The 21,712-nt window shown below is 36.5% G+C and overlaps 1 protein-coding gene across 2 annotated transcripts in view; it reads right to left on the bottom strand.

The window, feature by feature from the left end:
• Positions 1-3,357: 3,357 nt before the first annotated feature.
• PTBP3 (polypyrimidine tract binding protein 3) overlaps positions 3,358-21,712 on the bottom strand; it is a 57,741-nt gene continuing 39,386 nt past the window's right edge. For both annotated transcript variants that reach the window (XM_035310085.1, XM_035310086.1), the window contains 9 exons: positions 20,296-20,406; positions 15,695-15,869; positions 12,163-12,240; positions 11,371-11,510; positions 8,367-8,400; positions 7,645-7,737; positions 6,849-7,065; positions 5,743-5,820; positions 3,358-5,064 (listed from right to left, as the gene is read on the bottom strand). In XM_035310085.1, the coding sequence (XP_035165976.1) occupies positions 4,932-5,064; positions 5,743-5,820; positions 6,849-7,065; positions 7,645-7,737; positions 8,367-8,400; positions 11,371-11,510; positions 12,163-12,240; positions 15,695-15,869; positions 20,296-20,406 (1,059 nt within the window). In that variant the 3' untranslated portion in view covers positions 3,358-4,931. The remainder of the gene's footprint in view (positions 5,065-5,742; positions 5,821-6,848; positions 7,066-7,644; positions 7,738-8,366; positions 8,401-11,370; positions 11,511-12,162; positions 12,241-15,694; positions 15,870-20,295; positions 20,407-21,712) is intronic.

Below are 21,712 nucleotides of genomic sequence, written 5' to 3'. Positions count from 1 at the left end.
ATATAATTAAATCTGTATTGAAAGTTGCAGTTGACTGCTTGTATAGTCAGTGGACAAAATTCATTCTTAACAATATAAATATACAATTTCCAGGGGGAAAAAGGCATTTATTATACTTAAAACAGCAATAGGTACAAAAAAAGCCTACACATAGGACTACAGAAGGCACATAAACTTTGGTCCCACTTTGTGTTGGTCCCTGCCCACCCTACACAATAAAGCCCTGAAATTAAGAATCTCAGGAATTTTCTGTTCTTTCATGAATTAATGCACAATTCTTTACTGTTAGGATTTGCTTTAAAAAAAACAGGCAAACAGTCTTGTATACAGCAAAGAGATCTTCAGAAGATAGTTAGAAGATTAAGTTAATAATAATAATAATAAAAAGTATCATCTGAAAAGTATCCTTTCAGTACAGTAGTAAAAACACTCAGTCTGGTAGGTCTGCTTTAGATAGCAGCATGCCAGGATAAAGGTTAAAGCAGAAAGAAAAAAAAAAAAAGAAAAAAAAACCCTGCTTCTTATAAGGAGTTACCCTCTCACTTGAAAAACAGCAGTACATGGTAGTTGTATACAATGACAAGAATAGGTCCACATTCAAAACAGAAGAAAAACCTCATCACTTTGCTAAACAAAATGAATGAATCTGAGGAGAGCAAGATGTGCTCGCAGGTTTTTGTTTTTGTTTTTGTTTTTTCAACAAGGGTAAATAGTTTTCTTAGCATACAAACACAGGATTGCCATCCCTAAACACAAAATGTCATAGAGGCAAATCTCCTCAGATCTGTGCAATAGGCACAAAATATATCAATCTACCTCAGTAAAAAGTTGTACATAAAAGGGCAACTGACAGGTCCACCAGACAATGCAACCAAATCAAATTAAGAATTAAATTTTCAGCAATTTGTTCAAATTTTCCAAGACATTTTAAAGAACTTGAATGTAAAAGTTTTACCATTAAGTAACAAATTGAAATTGAAAAGGCACTAAGGGACATCCAGGGTTGTTAAAAAAGACCTTACTACACTTTGAACCAAGCATGCCTTCACCAAAAAAATGGAGTTGGAGGTAACCCAGAACTGATTTTTGATTTGACATATACAAAGGCAGAGAACTCCACCCTCAGCCATTTCTGGTAGTCGTGGTCAGGATTTTACCACTAGTGTTCTAGAGTACAACTTAAGACTTATTTATACATGTTACAAGGTACTTCACAAATGATTTAAACAGAAATTAAGAATTTATATTAAAGAAATTATAAACTTATCTTTAACAACTTAATGCCAGAGTATAGAGAAGATGGAGCCAGGATCTTTTTGGGAATTGCACAGTAATAGCACAAAAGGCAACATATGTAGGATGCAGTATGCTTAAAGCCTAATTACATAAGGGAAAAAATCACCATGAGGGCAGTCAAACATTGCAACTGTGGCTCAGGATTTGTGAAATATCAATTCTTGGAAATATTGAAAACTGTGGACAATTGTCTGAACAACGTCTCAAAGCTGGCCCTAATCTTAGTGAGAGGTAGGACTAAGGCCTTTGGAGGTTCCTTTCCAATGTACATCTGTACAAATCTACATTCTGTCTAACAATCTGCAGAATAAAACCATTCTTTCCCAAGTCCTGCTCTTTTCACCAATATCAGGCTTGTATTTGCTTTCGAAGACCATGAACTGAGATGCAACTGTGCTTTTGCAGCCAGGCACTGATGAGTCAAGCACAAAGTATGAGAATTACTCTTCTTGTTCTGATCCTTCACTAATGGTGCATTATAATACTGGTTTTGTTTGAAATTATTCAAGGCAGAATATTAAATGACATAAGCTAGCCTTAACTAGTACCATCATTCTGTTAAGCAAACATGAAGATGTACTGCTATTTTTGAAGCCTGCCTGCACTACTTGTACAAGCAGATCTCTGTAAAAGGCACCATCTCTAAGATATACACCATTCTAGATGTAAGTTGAAGAGAATAACTCAACTAAAGAAACAGCAACAACAAAAGAAAATTATAAAAAGATAGAGGATAAATGTATCACAAAAGCAAAAACAAACAAGCAAAACAAACCATAGGATCATAAATATCTACTACCCAGATTTTTCTTAAATTAAAAATCTGTAAATATCTGGCAACTTAAACTGTAGGCCTCTACATTGCAAACTGCAAACAGTCCAGAGCTGACATTAACTATATTCTAACATTAAGATAAAAACAAAAATATATTCCTTTCTCTTTCTGAGAGAATGTTGTAGACCATTTATATTTATTTAAGGCCTTTTTATTTATCCTCTTACATTTATTTAAGCATTCTCACCTTCTGTTATTATAGTCAACAAATTTAAAAGGCACATAATTTGTCTGTATATACATATAACATTTTACACAGACAATATACATATACTGCTTCTGATATTATATATGTCAATATTAACTCTCAAATTTAAGGTTCTTTTTCCCTGCTTTCGAGTTACATTCAGGTCTAATATGATTTCTCTCCTCTGTGGCTGTAGTTCTTCAAAAAAAAAAGTGACAAATCGTATTTTATGAATAATGTCTTAATACTATCAAACCACTTTATGTGCAGTAACAAGAAACATTCTCAGTCCAGCAACTGTCTGTAGCTGTTATCAACGTGACTGCTAAGAAGGTTAAATGCAGACATGAATTACGAATTAACTATGTTGTTGAAAATGGTTCTATCTGCAAATGAACAAGGCTGCCTATAACTGTACTTTGCTAAAAATGTAAAGATGATACTTTCTAGGCTGCTCTGGCACCATAGAAATAATTTTCATGAAAAAAAAAAAAAAAGAAAAAGTTTGAAAATTCACCAAACTGAATCAGCCATTTCAAAGAGTTTAAAATGGAAAGACTACATCAAATCCCAAAGACAATATAGCTACACCTAAACCACAGTAACTGTCCATTAAATATTACATTCTGAATAATTATTTACTTGTGTACAGCACCTACTATGGCTACCTACATAGTCAGCATTTTATCAACAGCCAAATAGCATGTTTTTGTTGCGGTATAGAGATCTGGCACCTTTTTAACTATGGTTGGCTGCTGCATTTCTAATGAAGTTATACACGTTAATAAAGGGCAAGGCAGTATCTCACTGATTTTACAAAAGTAATTTGAACTATTTGAAGAAGTTTACTCCAAAATGCTCAGATCTCACTAGAAATATACACTCTATTCTAGAAAACAGGAAAAATCTTTCAACTCATTAAAAAAATCATGAAAAAAAATGAGTAAGTTGCAAAACATTACTGCAGAAACAAACTCTACAGTAGTTTTAAGTGAGCAATGCTATGATATCACCTCTTTAAAAACTGACCATTTTTTTGTAAATTCTAAAAAAAAAGCATTTTAAAACATATTTTTTCTTAAAATACAGTCAGAAATCAGTAAAGTTCATATGTATTTTCAACACAAACTCACTGCATCTCAGCTCATTCTCCAAATAGAAATGGACAATCAGTAATTGAACATTTTGATTTCTGTAAAGGAAAGAACACCCTTTAAGGTCAAATTGGGATGAAAATGCAGGAACCTGGAAGAGAAACTGTTACAGCCACTGTCTCTCAAAAAGTTAGATAAAGTCCAGAAACTGGAGTGAATTTGCTCTTTTGCCTTTCTGTAGAGATTTTGTTTGTTTGTATGTTTTGGTGCATTTTTCTGTCTGGGATTTTTTTTTTCAGTCAAAGATGGGTATCAGACAACTGCAACCAGCAAAGTTCAAAGAGGCCTACAGGACTGTACAATGAGTTAAACCTCTTTCCCACCTCTGCCCTATCTCTATACCAAAGCACCAGTGACTAGAATTCAGAGTGTTACTTACTGAAAAAAAAATAAAATTACAAATGAAGTAGCAAGGAAAATATTTACAAAAACAGAAAGAAGAAAATTTGAAAAGCCCACAATACATTTTTCAAGATATTTCAGATAAAACTCAAAGCTATTGTATCATAAGCACATAGTAAGGCACATAATAAGAAATTAAGTAAATACACAGTAACCATAGTGGTACAAAAAACTGCTGAGGTTTAATTTTTCATCCCCAAATATGACCTTACCAAAAATAACTTCTTAAAAATTCATTAAACCGTCATAGACCTGAATATTTTCTATAAGATTGTAAACATTTTTTTTTTCTTTAAAGAAATGTAAAAAACTCTTTGAAATCAGGACTATTTTCCCCTCTTATATTCTCCAGAATACTATTACACAACATGACTTCATAGTAAAAATAACACATCAAACTTCCATTACATGATGAAGTCAAGCTAAAACTCTGATATCACATCTTGAAGAAACTCATCAAATATCTTTTATTCCACAGAGAGAAGGCACTGCCTTTTCTCTAATAATTTAACCCATATGAACAGCACAGTTTGTTTTTTAAAAGTTAATTGTAAAGATTTGCCGAAGTATGAACACACCTCAGTAACATAAATACTATTCAGAGGGCACTCACAGTCAATGCTTGCTTTTCATCAAGAAATCCAAGCACTATTTCACATTCAAATTAGTGTTTAATATGTGTAGAGCAGACTCATCGTGTTAGATTTTTTTTTTTGTTTGGTATATTGTAAAAGCACTCCAAAATGTTTTGTAAGGCTGATTTGGAATAAAAATTAAAAAGATATTCTCAAAAGTAATTTTCCTCTAAGTAGGAAAATTGATGATAAATATTATTTCTAAAAGATATTTCACAGAAGAATCTTTTTATGAATGAATATTAAATGTTGATCACATACTGGCAGCTACAATCAGAAAAGATCATCCCCTAATTCTTTGCTGTTTGTATGAATAAGCTTTTTCTTTTAAGAGGCAGAGTTGGTCACAGCTGCTTCAGTCTCTATTTGAAGATTTTAACCAAAACTGCGATGCTGTCTTAAAAAGAATGTTCACAGAAAACTCAGATTGTAGATTTTGAGAAGGAAACTCGGAGGTGATGGTTATCTCCAAGGTCATGATTGTGAAGCTCAATGAGAGCGTGAACTGCTTCTTCCACAGAGCCCAGTTGGATAAGAGCCATTTTGCAATCTTTCCTGAAGTACAAAAAAACATTATTAATCCTAACCAAATTTTCATCAGACTAGCTAATGCAAAAAAATAGCGCATGTACTTTTTCAGCCATGCCATTTAAATACCTTCCACACTGAACAGCTGTGCAGTGAGAGAGTCAGATCTAGTTATGTATCTGATAAAAAAGAGAGATACCAAGACATACATTTTGTGGATCAATGGTCTACAGCCTTGACATTCTTCTATAACAATGCATTTCAAAAAGATGAGTTAAGATACGGCTCAAAGACCTCCAGGAAACATTTGTATTGTCTATATGTATGGGATTATTCATGATTATGCTAAAATAAGGTTGCCAAGCAACATTAATGAATGCTAGAACAGATCCATTGTCATCTTTCACTTAACATTTTACATATACCTCTTGTACTTCTTTTTGAATAAAATACTATTTCATTCACTTTCCTTAAACTTATCTTACTTCAAACACGTGGAATTTGTCAAAAGGCCAGATATCTTTCATTTAATTATACTTATATAGTATCCCATTTGAAATTTTAAGATGAGAATTATCATAAACATGTCACAGCTGTACAGCTGTTACCTATAGATAGTGTCATACACAAATGGAATTTCCCAAAAACGCCGTTATCCATCTTCCAGGATGAAAGATTTCAAAATGTTTTTACATGAGAACTTACTGGAAGAATCTGAAGGCTTTCACAGTAGATCCAGTACCTGCAAAAAGGTTCTTCAGATCATCAACAGAAACAGAAGGCCTGTTTAAAAACAAAACAAAACCACTTCAACTTGTAAAAGAGCAGAGAGATCAATAATATCATCAAATTCCAAGTTTTGGCTTCTAAACTAAATTTGAGCATCAAATACCATCTCCACAAACTTAAGCCTAGTCAATGCTTCAGCCCCCAAATCCTGGCTTTGACACTAAGATTTAGCACTGTAGTGTGCTACAAAAATAATTCAGATACAATCTACTGCTTTTCATCCACCTTCAGTTCTGTCTCTGTTAAAATCAGATTGCATAAAAATTAACTGGTAGTTCAGAAATATCTTTTGTCTTGTAATTACTGTTAGTATGCTTCATGTATTTTCAATTTTGAAAGTTTTCTATTTACTCAAAAAGCCATTTAAGAATTGTCCTAAATATATTTTTTTCTCGTTGGAACGAAATTCCAGTTTTCTCTTTCTTTTCCCCTTAAACGGCTGCAGAACAAAAGAAGCCTGTGCAAACTTATGTTTGGTTTTCAGTTCACACATTGTTGACAACATTCTAGCATGGAATAAGGTTGTTTTCAGTTTTAAAGAACACATTTTTTAATAACTGCTTTTTAAACACAACTTCCCCTTACATGATTATTCTAAATTCTCTAGAAACCATTATTTAAAGTGTTAGAAACATTAAAAACTGTATCTACATTACATGATGATGCTAATGATGAATTTGATACAATGTAACTCTCAAAAAGCATGTCTGTAATTTTCCATAAAAAATTTGTAACACAGAACTTAGGATGTGAAAAAATAAATATATTTTCTCAATGAAATGTAAACTCTGTTAAAACTTATCAAGAAGAGCAATAACTTTCAATCCATTATCCTCTTCACTAGCAATAAAAAATGACAGTTAAAGAATTTCCTGGTTGTTAGTTACAGAGCAAAACGACTCAATTCTCAGGAAACTGTAGAAAGACTAGGAAATTTATAGCTTATGTCAGATGTTGTGGCTTTTAGAACATAACCTAAAAAACATCATCTTTCCAAGAAGATCATACATGTAGGTACTCACGGGATGTTGGAGAGATGCAGGGTGGCAGACGGAGGAAAGATATTGTGGAAGTTCTTAGAGCCAGGCTTCTTAAAGCGATGTAATGGGCTATTGCTATAGTCTTTTGTCAGACCTTGGTCCTCTTGTCCTTCACGAGGCAGTTGAACAGTCTGATGTTTTGAAAGAGTAGTGTGGAGGACCCTCCCATAAAGCCTCTGTCCATTCAAGTTGCTGATAGCTAATCAGTGGAAATACCATGTGAAAAGGAAAACAGATGACTGGAGTGGAAGAAAAAATGATTCTTTGCATACTGCTGTTGTCTCCTGTTTAGCGTCAGATTTCACATTCTCATTTTAAATAGCAAATTCCATTTTCTCTAGGTGGGTTATGTTTCCCTTCATAACATTACATTTAAAACAAGTATAAGGATGTATATACCCTCTAGTCTAAATGCAACAGAAACACAAAGCAGCTTTGCAATAAAGAGCACTTGATTATTTTTAAACAGGTATATATAAGATGATCTACATGAAAAGTGTATGAGTTATTAACAAGGTAAACTAGTGGAAAATTCTATGATGCTTTAATTCTAGCATTTACTAGATTGTGATTGGCAGGTTGTTGTTTTTTTAATCATTATAGGAAAATAATTTGCATATATGAAAGTAAGCAGATCAATATTCATATATGAAAGCTGAAGTTTGTAAGCATCACCATGATGGATTAAATTTGTAATATTAGCCACTGACAGATGGCAAATTCCTAATCTTCATCACATTCATGGTAGCTAGAAGCATAACTGCCTTAAAAACTATACCTAGTTGAGCCTGGTTTGCATCTGCCATCTGAACCAAAGCATTTTCTTTTTTCTTAAACATGATCTTCACACGATGCACATCACCATACACACCTGTGGAAACCCAGAAAGAAAAGTTGTCCAGACAGTTACAACAAAAAGCTCAAGGGCAAGTCTCTCTCTTTTGATTAACTTCAGCATAAAGAAAGAATAGTCACCTCATTAAACAGCTTGGTTAGAATATTAGTATGAAAGAGAGCTTTCAAGCTTGTGTATTATTTTCTGAGGCTCAGAAATAGGGGGGAAAAAACACTGTATCTGTCATAAAACTGCTTATCTGTGTTCAACTGTTAAACAGTGCAAGAGTGTTAAAGTCCTCTCAATAGAGGCATATTAAAATATTACCATGAGAACATTCTTCCCTGCAAGTAACATATGTGCCAATTCTGTAGTCCGTTTCCCCTGATACAATCTTTGTTTTTTTTTATCTCACTTTGCTTTGCCTTTCTTTGCAGTAAACAAATCAGAGCACACACTGAAGTTCTTCTGAAACCATAACCATTTGCCTTTTTGGTACCTGTGTACTACTAAAACTACTGCCTCAAATTACTGTCATTTTAAAACCAGCCCATTCTATTGTGCATTTTCTGGACAAAATAGAACTTTAATTAATCATCGCTTGTCAGTTAAATAAAAATAATTCTAGTCCTGTAGTTTCTCAAGGTATATTTGACATATCTTACCAAATAGGATGAAAAGTCCATGTGGTGTGATGGCCTGTTTAAATGATAAAATCAGTATATTATTTTTAAAGCCATGCAAATAAAGAAACCTACTCCTTAAGTGCGTGGTAAACAAAAAGATCGGGAGAGATACTGCACACTAATACATAAAACTGTTTCTCAAAAAGCCATTCCCTTCAATAACTACAGCATATAGCATTCTTGTTAATATATATCTGCTATGCATATATGAAATACTTAAATAAGCTAACACTTCAGCTCATGCATTTTCATCACTCAAGACTCAGTCTGTCATGCTAAAGAAGTTATTAATACATTAAGTGACTTAATTACTTGAACTTATTCTTTCCAAGCAGTTCATTCACTGAAAAATCAAAGCCATTTGCTACACTAGAAATAGAAAAGAGCATTCAAGAACTCATTTATCTTTTCTAAACAGGAGATGAGATACCAACTACAAAACTAAAACTGGCTGCTTCTAAATGTATTTGCATTGTCTTCAGTTTTGTCCTCATCTCTGCACATGACCACAATATGTGAGTCACACGTGTACTATTTAATTGCTTATATATGGAACATGGAAAAGGCTGTTTAAATTTTGTTTCATTAGAAGGTGTGAGAACAAAGCCTGACTCTAAAAGAAGTAATATTTTCTTCAGAGGTTTTTAATTAAACCATAGTGTACCAAGTTCCTCAAGTACCAAAGAAGTTAACTTATACCTTAATGAAGACAGATTTTATTCAACTGAGATTAAGGTTTTGCTACTAATGAGTACTAAAAATACCTGTTTATCAGAAGACACTATTTGCATTCAACTCACAATTTTTGAAATGTTTACCAAAATGTACCTGAATTATTTAAAAACAGAACACACTGCAGCCTAAATATCACCCTATAAGGGAACAATGACTATCAATGTAAAATGTATATGTTTTTCAAGTTTATTCTTTTGGCTCAAATACTTTAATTCAATGCAGAATTTATTTAAAGTCATTTCTTAACCAAACGTGACTGCAATATTTCTACTAAAATAAGTTTTTTTGGAAGATGAGTAAAATAGCTAATTTAAAAATCATGAGTTCAAACACACAGTGAAACCCTCCTGTAGGGTAGAAATAAAAAGTGAAATAAGGTGAACCAGATTTTCTATATATAGAAAAAGAAGAAATAGGGCTCAAACAACCACTACCAAAGAACAGGTGTAACACACTTTCCTAGAAATGTATTTACAATGACTTATATTTCCAACAGTTAATGTTGTTGTATATTCTTGTTTTTACCTATTAAGAAGTTTAGCAATATTTAATGAATTAACGTTGTATCATGCATTGCAGCATGAAGTTCTGTATGACTTTTTAGATATGATTAGTATTAAGCGGCAATGTCCTAAAACCAGCTTTGATCTATGCTTTGCTTATCCTTATTCTTAAAAAGCACATTCTTTTTAGATACAGAAAATCATCTTGAATGTAGAAAGCCCGTCCACAGCAATCATCAGAAACTAAGTGATTAAGATAGACTAACAAAGCAAAGTGTAATTGGTTTGTCTTACAGTCCTAATCTACAGCTGTTTCATTTTATGCTTAGTGTAGAATTCAACTATTATGGCAAAAAAGTAGGAAACACAGCAATTACTTAAATATTAAAGGAATTGGTCAACAAATTTTTAAACCTTAGTGATAACAAAGTTAACTTCCACTTTGACTATAATTCAGTTTTATCAGTTTTATGGTTAAGTGAATTTAATGAGTGAGTAAAACAATTTTACATTGCTGTTGAAGAACTGCTTATCAGCAGTCAGGCAGAAATGTGTATTAAGACATGGCCTTTGTAAAGCTTATTTATTTATTTAAGAGATGTATATTGCTTTTAATTAAGTATATCAATGTGTAATGTTTGAATAACGGGCAAGCTTACGAAACAATCCACCATACAAATAACTGTCCAAGTTGTCCCTGGCAATTTTACAGCCAACATACAAAAAAAAAAAAAAAAAAAAAAAAAAAGTGTGGTACTATGGAAAGTGAACACTTGTACCTATTAACTTTAAAAAAGGTTTTACAGAGATATCAATTCCAGAGGACACCTGTGTTCTTCCTCTTCAGTCTGGGAGATGTTGCAAAACTAGAATAATAGAATATTCCGAGTTGGAAGAGATCCACAAGAATCACCTAGTACAAGCCCTGGCTCCACACAGGACCACCCAAAAATCAGACCATTTGTCTGAGAGCACTGTTCAAACACCTCTTGAGCTCCAGTAGGCCTGGTGCCATGACCACTGCCCTGGGGAGCCTGTCCCAGTGCCCAACCACCTCTGAGTGCAGAACCTTTCCTTAACACCCAGCCTGACCCTCCCCTGTCCCAGCTCCATGCTGTTCCCTCGGGCCCTGTCGCTGTCCCCAGAGAGCAGAGCTCAGCACCTGCCCCTCTGCTCCCCTCATGAGGGAGCTGCAAGTCGCCATGAGGCCTCCCCTCAGCCTGATCTTCTCTAGTCTGAAAAACTAGGAAGATCCTACCAATGTTTTGAAATGTATTTGATTTGTCATGCTTTTATCTCCCTTTCCTGTCCCTCCTGTTTCTGTGACTCCTCCTTTTCATTTTTCAAATGAAAAATTATTTGGCTTCTCTAATGATAAAGTGGTACCCAAAGAACTCTAACTAACAGAGATACCAGTGAGTGTAGTCATAATATACACTGTCTACCTCTTCAAACATTTCTCACATCTGACCATAGGCCCTTTGCTAATTAGTAAGCTTACATTACACTGCCAGACTATGTTTCCTGAAGTAAATTTTGCTGAGAATCTTTTCACTGCTGACGAGGGTTTTTAAGCCTCATCAATACTGCAAGTTATCTCAAACAACAATAGAGCTGCCCTGTTTTTGATACTATGAACACAAAAGTATTCCTCTCTTACAGCTTCAGCTAATGTTCATTTCCAATAAGGATTATGCCAGTTGGTGTAAGTGGATACTTGCATCACTTCTATTGATCAAACTTACCTCAGGGTTGAGATTGCTGACTAGTAAAACACAATTTCCTGGAACACCAGTAACACCTGGAATAGTTATCCGTCCAGATGCTGCAGATGTGGTGACTGCAAGAGAACCAAGTGCTCCAGGAACAGCTGGAACGGAAAGACCTGGAAAGGTATTAACAGCACTGCTTGAGACATTTTAGAAGACAAAAGCAGGTTAAGCAAAAACATCAATATTCAATTAAAAAAATGCCTTTAAGTTATTCAGTTATTCCTACTATCTGACCAATAAAGCAGGATGTACCTGCCTACTAGAGATGAAAAAATATTGAGCAGCCCAGAAAAGAAGAAAAATCAGCACCAAAGTTTATCATGTGTGAGAAAGAAAAAGATCACTGAGTCTAGAAAACTATTTATTTCTCATCTGGCTATAAAGCCCGAAAATGAAAGACTTCCTACTTTACCTTTGAACATAACAGAAGTTTTGTAATTCTTAGAAAAAACAGATGCTTAGAATTTCTTCTCTTGCAGGTTATCTTTTTCATGGCATTAAATTTCTTTACTTATTAAATTAAAAACTGTATCAACATATGTTTTTTATTATGGCAAGAAATTTTACTGAATACTATGATATACAAAGATAATCAGAATAACTCAGATGAACATTGGGTTCTGACTGCTAGACTTAAATTGCTCTGAAACCAGGTGTACTCTGATAGCAGCACTGCTTTTTGTTTATATATATATGTATGTTTATATATATATATATACACACATATGCACACATTTATATATATATATATTTAATAGAACTTACCAGCACCATGCGGAAAGCCCATAGCTGGTGCAAATCCAGAAGCCCCTGCATATGGTGGGAACGTGATACCATGGGTGCCTAGAGATAACAGACACATCTAATTGTAACAGACTTGAACATTCCTCTCAGAAATGAGACTCAGCTGCCAGCACTGTTATTCTGAATGTGTTTTGTGATTACACCTTTTACAAAAGTTTGGGTTAAAAAACTCTAATGAAATGGCAGTTTCTATATTTCACAATTTTCAATTACTTTTGAAGGCAAATATTCAATATCTTTCAGTGTCCCTCTCTAAAGTGAAGTCAGGGCAAGATGTAATTTAGACAAGTTTAATTATGAGAGCACAGCATAGATTGGCATTCATTAAAGATGAAGTACCTGTGGTGCAGTGTTAGCTAAAGCATGTTTTTTATTCATAAAATGGAAATGTATTCTAGATTTTTTAATGGAAGTAAGTACAATCAAAGGTGTTTGCAGGAATGAGATATCCCTATTTCCTAGATATTTCTAAAAAGAACTAAGGGCTAAATAATATGAACAACTAGAACAAGTCCAAGTTTCTGAAGTTTACTAGCTATTGAGATGAATATAAGATACATATTTTTCTTCTTAAGTAGATGTACTTTTAAAGCATGTATTAATTCATAAATAACAGTAGTTGTAATCACAAATGTTAAATGGATTTGGAATAACAGGGTATGGAGAGTCCTAGCAAAAAAGATTGCTCAGTGGCTTTTATGTTACTATATGGAATTAAGTGCTACCTTGGGCAACGAGTAAGCTTGCGTTAGATACAAGCTTTCAGTGTGGATTCTTTCATATGGTAGCATACTAGCCAGTTTTTTTAAACAGTGCATATATAATCAGCAAATACAACCTGCAAACCTGGCAAAGTGTTTTACTACTCAAACCTCCATCACTGACTAAAATAGCTACATTCACTAACAGATGGTTATTGACAGGAATAATACAACACCGTAAGAAGTATCAGTTATGAATTACAAAACCAACAAATGAAACAGACACTACAGATCATGTATTCATGAATATCACATCATGTTACACCTCCTCTTATCTGCAGTGGCAAAGTGCCTTTAATACAAACAATGGAATACATTTATCACACCAAAGCAAGTAATTGTGTTCCTGTAATACACACACTGGTGCATTATACTGACAAGTTCTGGCCATAATGATATTAATCACTTATTCACAATCCAGGAATGATAATGGAAACGTTAATGAAGAAATAGATAAGAAGCTTTCATTCTGCCAAATGAGACCTGCATGTTGCACACTGATACCAAAATCAGGCATGTAAAAATAGTCAAATAGACCTTATGCAGAAAGATCTGGAATTCTTTGTTGTGTATTTTATTTGTAAAATCATTTTCTTTACAGCTAGCACATTTCAAAACATGCTCATTCATATATCTCTGCCCGTGCTCTGTGGGCAAGGTAAAGTTTTAAATTCAAAACATTCATAAAATTTGCTTGTTTACAGTTATACATTATAGTGCAATATCCCCAAAAAAAAAAAAAAAAAATCAAGACCAGTTCATTTTTGCTATTAAAACAACTTCAAGTCTACAGGAGAAATTGGATGCACTATTCTGATAAAGATACCTCCTTTATCTTTTAGTTCATCGAAACTGCCTGCACAAGTAATAACATAGGAAGCATTAGTACTGACATGACTCCCTGTATTTTTTCCTAATGTCACACAGCTAAGTATTATTTGAACATGCCTATGGCAGTGTATCCACCTTGTAACAACTGACAAACATTAGAAGCACACTCCATCCATCTACAGCTATTTTGAAAAGAAAAATATCTATGCATCTTCTTCACTATGACTACACTATAAAAACATCTTGAGGCACATGTCATAATCTTCCTTACATCAGTACACCTCTGCTGTTTTTACCATTACTATAAACGTTCAGATTGAAAATGGGCCAGCAGAGTGCCCTTGACACAAAGCAGCCCAATGGTATCCTTGCTTGCATTGGGTCAAGTATTACCAGCAGGTGGAGAAAGGTGATTCTTCCCTGTTCTCAGGACTTGTGAAACCACATTTGGAACTCTGTGTTCAGTGTTGGCTACCCAGCATAAGGGAGACATGGACACGCTGGAGAGTCACCAAGAGCCACAAAGGTGATGAAGGAATGGGAGTATCTCTCCTACGAGAAAAAGCTAATTGTACTGGGACTGTTTCAGCCTGGAGAAGAGAAGGCTCTCTTCTCTTATGCATATATACCTATATATGGGTATATGTAGATACCTGTAGGTGAGGTGCAAAGACAATGAAGCCAGGCTCTTTTCAGTGGTGCCCAGTGCCAGGATAAGAGGCAATGGGCACAAACTGAAACACAAGAGGCTCCCTCTGAGCATTAAGAAACATTTTTACTGTGAGAGTGACCAAACACTAGGAAAGGTTGCCCAGAGTTTGTGGTGCCTATCTCCTCAGAGATCTTCAAAAGCCACCTGGGCATGGTCCTGGGCAACCTGTTCTAGGTGTCCCTGCTTTAGCAGGGTGTTGGACCAGATGAGCTCCAGATATCCCCACCTATTTCTGCTATTCTGTGATTCTGCAAAAATGAGATTGCTAGCAAAGACAGGTTTGGAAGACTGAGGCGGAAGGAAGGAAATTGAGAAGTGTTCATCTGTTATTCCCCCCAAACCATGTTTACTATGTTATCTCTGCACTACAAGCAAGTTTGTCCTTAATCTCTTCTAATTTTACTTCACCTTTCCATTTACAGATCAGGTTATGTAAATATAATTTATTAAAACACAGCAGATTTGTAACAGCCATGCAGCATGTTTCCATGATGCTCAATGGCAAAACTTCAAAAAAAAATTATAAAGATAGCCATGGATTTCATAAAGACCCAAAGCCTGCCTTTAAGGAGAAAAGCAAAAACAATCAAGAAAGTAGTGAGCACAACTCACCTTATTACTCTAATCAGAGCTACCATAACCAGCTACTCAAAACAAACCAAAACCAGTATTTGCCCTAGCTATCATAAAAAGAGAACGGAAAAAATAATTCTTCTGCTGCCCTTTCTATTGTTCTAACCAACATTAGATACCTATTAAACAGCTGAGACAGTTTGTAGCTGTGTATTATTGTTAAAAGTTGTCATTAATGAGAAAGAAAAATAGCTAAGATTTCTACATTGCCTTGTGAGCACTTCTTCCAGCTAATCAGATTAATCTGTTTGATGATTTGCATTTATTACTGAAGTTGATTAGATGAGCATCTATGCAGTACTTATGACAAGAAGGCCTCTACAAGCAGACACCTTTTTCTCGATGCCACAGTGACTTATAAAAATGAAGAAAATTTCAGAAATTTTATCTCTTAGAAGGCAACTACAAAAGACACAAACAGTACATTTGTTAATGTAAGTCTTCTAAGATTTTGTTCTTTAAAGCAAGCAGCAAGAATAAATCCTGAAGGGTAATGCAACATAAAAAGCATAACGATCATTCTGTATATTTATCATTAAAAGCGAAAGTTTCTTACCAAAGGCAGCAGATATGGTGGAGTCCATGGCTGGCTGGCCATCACCAGAGGGAAGGTCAAGGCGAGTGAAATCTCTGCTTTTGTCATTGTTGTACTTTACCTTCAGGCTTGTTAACTTGGAGAAGTCTATACGCAGAGTGCAGCATGCATTGTAGATATTTTGGCCATCCAGAGCCTGAAGAAATAGTTAAATTTTTAGAGACAAAATGCATATTTGCAGCCCCCCTCCTAGTTTTACTTTATTTTCACCCCACAATTGTATCCAAACAGAAAATCACCTTCTCTTTCTAAGGTGCTGCTCTCAAACATCAAGTGGACAATTACACTGCCACTATCCTTACCTAGACATCACTGTGTAGAGTGTGGTATAGTCTGTATAGTCCACTAATTAGTATTACATTGCCTTGTCCCAGTATATAAAACACAGCTTTAAAAATGCCTTGACTTCTGGTGAAGACCAGTGACTAGTGGTGTCCCTCAGGGGTCTGTCTTGGGACTGGTGCTTTTCACCATCTACATCAATGACATTGATGACAGGATCAAGTGCACCCTCAGCAAGTTAGCAGGTGACACCAAGCTGAGTGGTGCAGTCACACAACAGAAGGAAGGGATGCCATCCAGAGGGACCTGGACAGGCCCATGTGAACTGAATGAGGTTCAACAAGTCCAAGTGCAAGGTGCTGCAGCTGGGCCGGGGCAATCCCAGAGAGGAGCACAGGCTGGGAGAAGAACTTCTTGAGAGCAGCCCTGCAGAGAAGGACTTGGGGGTTCTGGTGGATGAAAAGCTCAACATGAGCCAGCAGTGGCTGCCTGCAGCCCAGAAGGCCAACTGCGTCCTGGGCTGCATCAACAGAGGGGTGGGCTGCAGGGGAGGGAGGTGATTGTGCCCCTCTGCTCTGCCCTTGTGAGGCCCCACATGGAGTGCTGCATCCAGGTCTGGGGCTCCCAGCACAAGAGCAATGTGGGGCTGTGTGAGCAGGTCCAGAGGAGGGATACAAAGACGATCAGAGGGCTGGAGCACCTCTCCTGTGAAGAAAGGCTGAGAGAGCTGGGGCTGTTCAACCTGGAGAAGAGAAGGCTCCAGGCAGACCTCATTGCGCCCTCTCAGTACTTAAAGGGAGCTTATAAAAAAAGATGGAGAGCAGCTTTTTATTCAGGTAGATTATGATAGGATAAGGCAGAATGGTCTTAAACTAAAAGAGGATAGATTTAGCCTAGACATTAGGAGGAAATTCTTCACTGAGAGGGTGGTGAGGCACTGCAACAGGTTGCAAAGATTAGTTGTGGATGCCCCATCCCTGGAGATGTTTATGGCCAGGCTGGATGGGACCTTGGGCAACCTGATCTAGTGGGTGGCGTTCCTGTCTATGGCAGGGGAGTTAGATGATCTTCAAGGTCCCTTCCAACCAGAGCCATTCTACAATTTTCTGCTTTTAATCTTACTTGTTTCCTACTTAACACATGCTATCAGGTTCTAGTAGTGATATTAATTTGAAGATTTTTATGGTCCCTCTTACATAATGAAAATCCACCTTTTAACAGTAGTTATTCTCAGAGAGATCAAAGAAGTAGCATTTTTTGCCCAGACCAATCATAAAAGAATTATAGAATCACAGAGTGATAACATCATTTAGGTTCAAAGACATCTTCAAGTTCAGCTGTTAACCTAGCACTGCCAAGTCCACCACTAAACCAAGTCCCTAAGCACCACATATACACATCTTCTGAATACTTCCAGAGATGGTGACACAATCACTTCCTGAAGCAACCTGTTTCAATGGTTCACAACCCCTTCAGTAAAGAAATTTTTCCCATATCTAGCCTAAACCTCCCCTGGTACAAATTGAGGCGATTCCCTCTTGTCCGATCTCTTGTTGCTTGAGAGAAGAGATTGATCCTCACCTCGCTACAACCTCCTTTGACAGTTCTAGAGAGCAATAAGGCCCCCCCTGAGCCTCCTTTTCTCTAGGCTAAACAGCCCCAGTTTCCTCATACAGTCCTCATAAGTCTTGTTCTCTAAGAACCCTTTACCAGATTCCTCCCACTTCTCTGGACAGGCCCTGGCACCTCAATGTCCTTCTTGTAGTAAGATGCCCAAAACTCAACACAGTACTCAGGGTGTGTCCTCACCAGAACTGAGTACAGAGCTGAGTATCACTTTCCTAGTCATGCTGGCCGCACCATTTCTGATCATGGTGGGTGAAGGAAAAAATAATACTCAAAAGACACTGGTTTGCCATAACATACAGGATTATGATTTCAGTCCAGTTTACATTATCTGAGTAATCAAATGAATTTCCCTCAAATCTCTAATAAGGTATCATTTATTATTAATACCATTCTTTAAGTAAAGATGCTATTGTTAACAAACAGGCTATAGTCCCAACTACAGTTACTAATTTCCAACAATTACTTAATCTCTAAAGATAAGTGAATTTACCTGGTAAGTGCACTAATGAAAGTCAGTATGTGGACTAAAGTACAAGTACCAATAGTACCAAAAGAATATTCTGTTCTTTCCATTTTGAAGCTGAAAATAAAGTCAACTTCAATGACAAAAGAAGTATAAATGTTCCACTTACTCTATCCTTTCGGTAATTTTTTTTTTTGAAAAATCTAAATATCACTTAATTATTAACAAAATCTGTTCTTTTGTTTACCTTTTATGGGAACTTTTAAATGACTGCATTTACCTACTAATATTTTTCCACATATGTTATGGAAAAAATGAAGTGCCTCCGACTCACTTTCAATTAAATGTGGTATCATTTTTTTTTCTGTTCTTATTATTTACTTCACAGTTCAAGTACAGTAAATAACAATTTGTTACACTACTGTCCCTTCTGCAAAAATCATGGAGGTCTCGACTACTCATCTTTAATTGCCAAATTGCTCCAGACTCAGGAAATTAACACATTTCCTTAAAATTAAAATACCTAGCCATGACAAGGAAATTAGTTGTAAAAGTTTTGTTCTTGTTGTTGCCGTTTTGTTGTTTTTTTGACAAAACTCTGTATTGTGTTTACATGGCAGAGTTTTGTTAGCAGGGGAACTAACAGGGTGGCCTCAGTGAGGAGTTGGAGGCTCACCATGTCAGAGCCAGTTCCAGAATTCTAAACTAAATCGTTCACTGAAGCTGGTGGCACCTGTATGATAATATATTTCAGAATGGGTGAAAAAAGTGCATGGCAGCTGAGGGAACAAGGAGTGACAGCCTGCTCTGCAGCCCCCAGGTGAGTGCAGCAGGAGGGCAGGAGGTGCTCCAGGCATGCAGCAGCAGTTCCCCTGTGGCCTGTGAAGAGGCCCCTGGTGGAGCAGGCTGCCCCCCTGCAGCCCATGGGTCCCACATGGAGCAGATCTCCACGCTGCAGCCCGTGGAGGAGCCCCCGGTAGAGCAGGTGGATATGGCCTGGAGGAGGCTGCGGCTCATGGAGAGCCCCCACAGGAGCAGGCCCCGAGCCGGAGCTGCAGCCCCTGGAGAGGAGCCCACACAGGAGCAGGGGGTCTCGGGGCAGCTGCCGCCTGTGGGGGACCCATGCTGGTGTGGGCTGTCTGTCCTGGAAGACCTGCATGATGTGGTATGGACCCACACTGGTGTAGTTCCTGAAGAACTGCAGCCCATGGGAAGGGCCTACACTGGATCAGTTCATGAGGGATTGCATCCCATGGTAGGGACCCCAAGCTGGAGCAGGGCAAGAGTGTAAGAAGGAAGGAGCAGTAGCCACAAAGTGCTATGGAGTGACCACAACCCCCATTTCTCACAATGCTGCACCACCTGTGAGAGGAGGAGGCAGCACAAGAGCCAGGAGTGAAGCTGAGTCTGGCAAGAAGAGGGGTGGGGGGAAGGTGTTTTTAGTTCTCACTACCGTACTCTTATTAATTGGCAATAAATCTTTCCCTAGTTGAGTCTGTTTTGCCCATGTTGGTAATTGGTGAGTGATCTCCCTGTCCTTATCTCATCCCACAAGCTTTTTCATCTTATTTTCTCCCCTAGCCCTGCTGAGTAGGGGGACTGAGAAAGTAGTTTGGGGGGCACCTGGCAGCCAGTCAAGGTTAACCCACCCCAGAAACATATGCCTCAAACAGGTCAGATTTTCTTATTTACTGAGAACATGCATTCTAAAAATCAGGGTACAGCTGGTCTAAAATTATGAAATCTAAAGTGAAAACATGGATTACTGTATATTTCTCACTGAAATTCAAACAAGTAAAACATGGCATTCATCCAGTCTCTGGAGATTTAATCACACCACTCTTAGGATTAATTCTCACTGAAAATAGTCCATATAGTTTGACAAGGAGAAGGCTTTTAGTGACAACTATAGCTACCATCACTCTTCACTACCAACAGCCTCAATCTTTGATTTGGAAGAATCAGCAAGATTTTGGTCTGTGTGCTACACATTCATGTTTGCAGTTGATGGTATAGTGCTATCGTCTTAAATAATGAGGGTTGCCAAAGTTGTTTTTGTGCAAGAGTGTTAGAATGACAAGAAGTAAGAAACTCAAAGAGCAAGCTATCACTGATGTTATATATAATGACCAGTTTATCTTGGGGAGGGAACACAAGAAAACAAAACAGCTGAGTACACTGCACTTACCATTTTGGCATAATATGCGCTGATTGGGTCAGCATACTGGAGCAAGGTTTGAAATTGATTGTTCTTTGTGAAGGTGATAATCTTCAAGACAGGTCCAAATTTAGAGAAAATCTGAGAAAGAAGGAATATGGACTTTAAAAAAAAAAAAAAAAAAGAATAATTTATGCACCATAAAAAGTAGTATAATACTTCTAGTAATTTTCTAAGAGATTTCTTCTGCAAGACCAGAACAGAAATAAAGTGATATCAGAATTCTGTTTCAGGTAAAAAATAAAATAAGTAATAATAATAATAATAATAAGATACAAAAGATGGGGGAGAAGCACAAAATTCCCCTAAAGAATTAGCAACAACTTTAACTAAGAGCAGAGAGGCCTTTATCCAATGTGTGCAAAGAAACTGTGGATAATCAAAGCAATTTTGAGAAATGGATTTTCACAAATCACTTAGATGGTAATTGCAAATGCCTTTTAAGATACCCTTACATTCTGTATTTCAAGCAAATTTTGCAAATTTGGTGACCAAACATACATCTTAAGTAGTTTTACATGTCTACAAATAAATTACACAGACTCACTGACCAAACTAGAAGACAAAGAAGGAAAGAAGCAAGATAAAGACCTTGTTAAGCACTTACCCCTAATTTGCAATTGAATGGCATTTCATTTACTGCAAATAAAGGCATTGCAGAAAAATTTAAAAAGGTTGGAACTAAATATATGTACACTCAAAATGAGGGCATGTAGCACATGACATGTTCACTACATGACACAATGACAATATCTATAAAAATTGAGCCCACAAAGAATGAGGACAAAAGCGTAGCTAGGGTGTATCATGGAAGTGCAAAAAAACAATGTCCAGAGTAACAATGAAACAGGAAAGGAGAGTTTGGAAAGCACTGGCAGTTTTATAACAAACTAATAGAAGCGATGCAAAGCACCACAACAGTCAGAAACGCAGAATCCCTCAGACAAGTATTAATCCTGGAATGGAGAGAAAGGCCAGAGATAAGGACAAGTATCTCTTGCTAGCCTATTAGGCCTAGAATCATGGAAACACGACACGCTGTCCTTAACCTTTGCGCCCACTTTTTCAGTCCCTCAGGATTTCATGCTGCAGTCATCATTTTGTGGTGGAAGACAGAACAGAAACTTTTTTTCACAGCAATTTAAAATTAGCTGTTGAGTTCCTGCTCACAAAGCACTTCCCCTTAAGTACGGCCTAAGTACAGTTTATGAACATATGCTTCCATGTGTATTTCAACATAAGCAAATAGACATTTTTAAGATAATGAAATTCAACTTATTAGTATTTGTTTTTAAACCTAAACCCTATGGCATACACCAGTTTTTTTTCTACAAAGATAACACTGAGTATTCTGTTTCTTGTAATATATATTTTAAGATGAATGGTG

The sequence above is a fragment of the Oxyura jamaicensis genome, chromosome Z, assembly GCF_011077185.1.
Source record: "Oxyura jamaicensis isolate SHBP4307 breed ruddy duck chromosome Z, BPBGC_Ojam_1.0, whole genome shotgun sequence".
In the NCBI taxonomy this organism is placed as follows: Eukaryota; Metazoa; Chordata; class Aves; order Anseriformes; family Anatidae; genus Oxyura; species Oxyura jamaicensis.
This window is presented reverse-complemented; position numbering and strand designations above follow the sequence as displayed.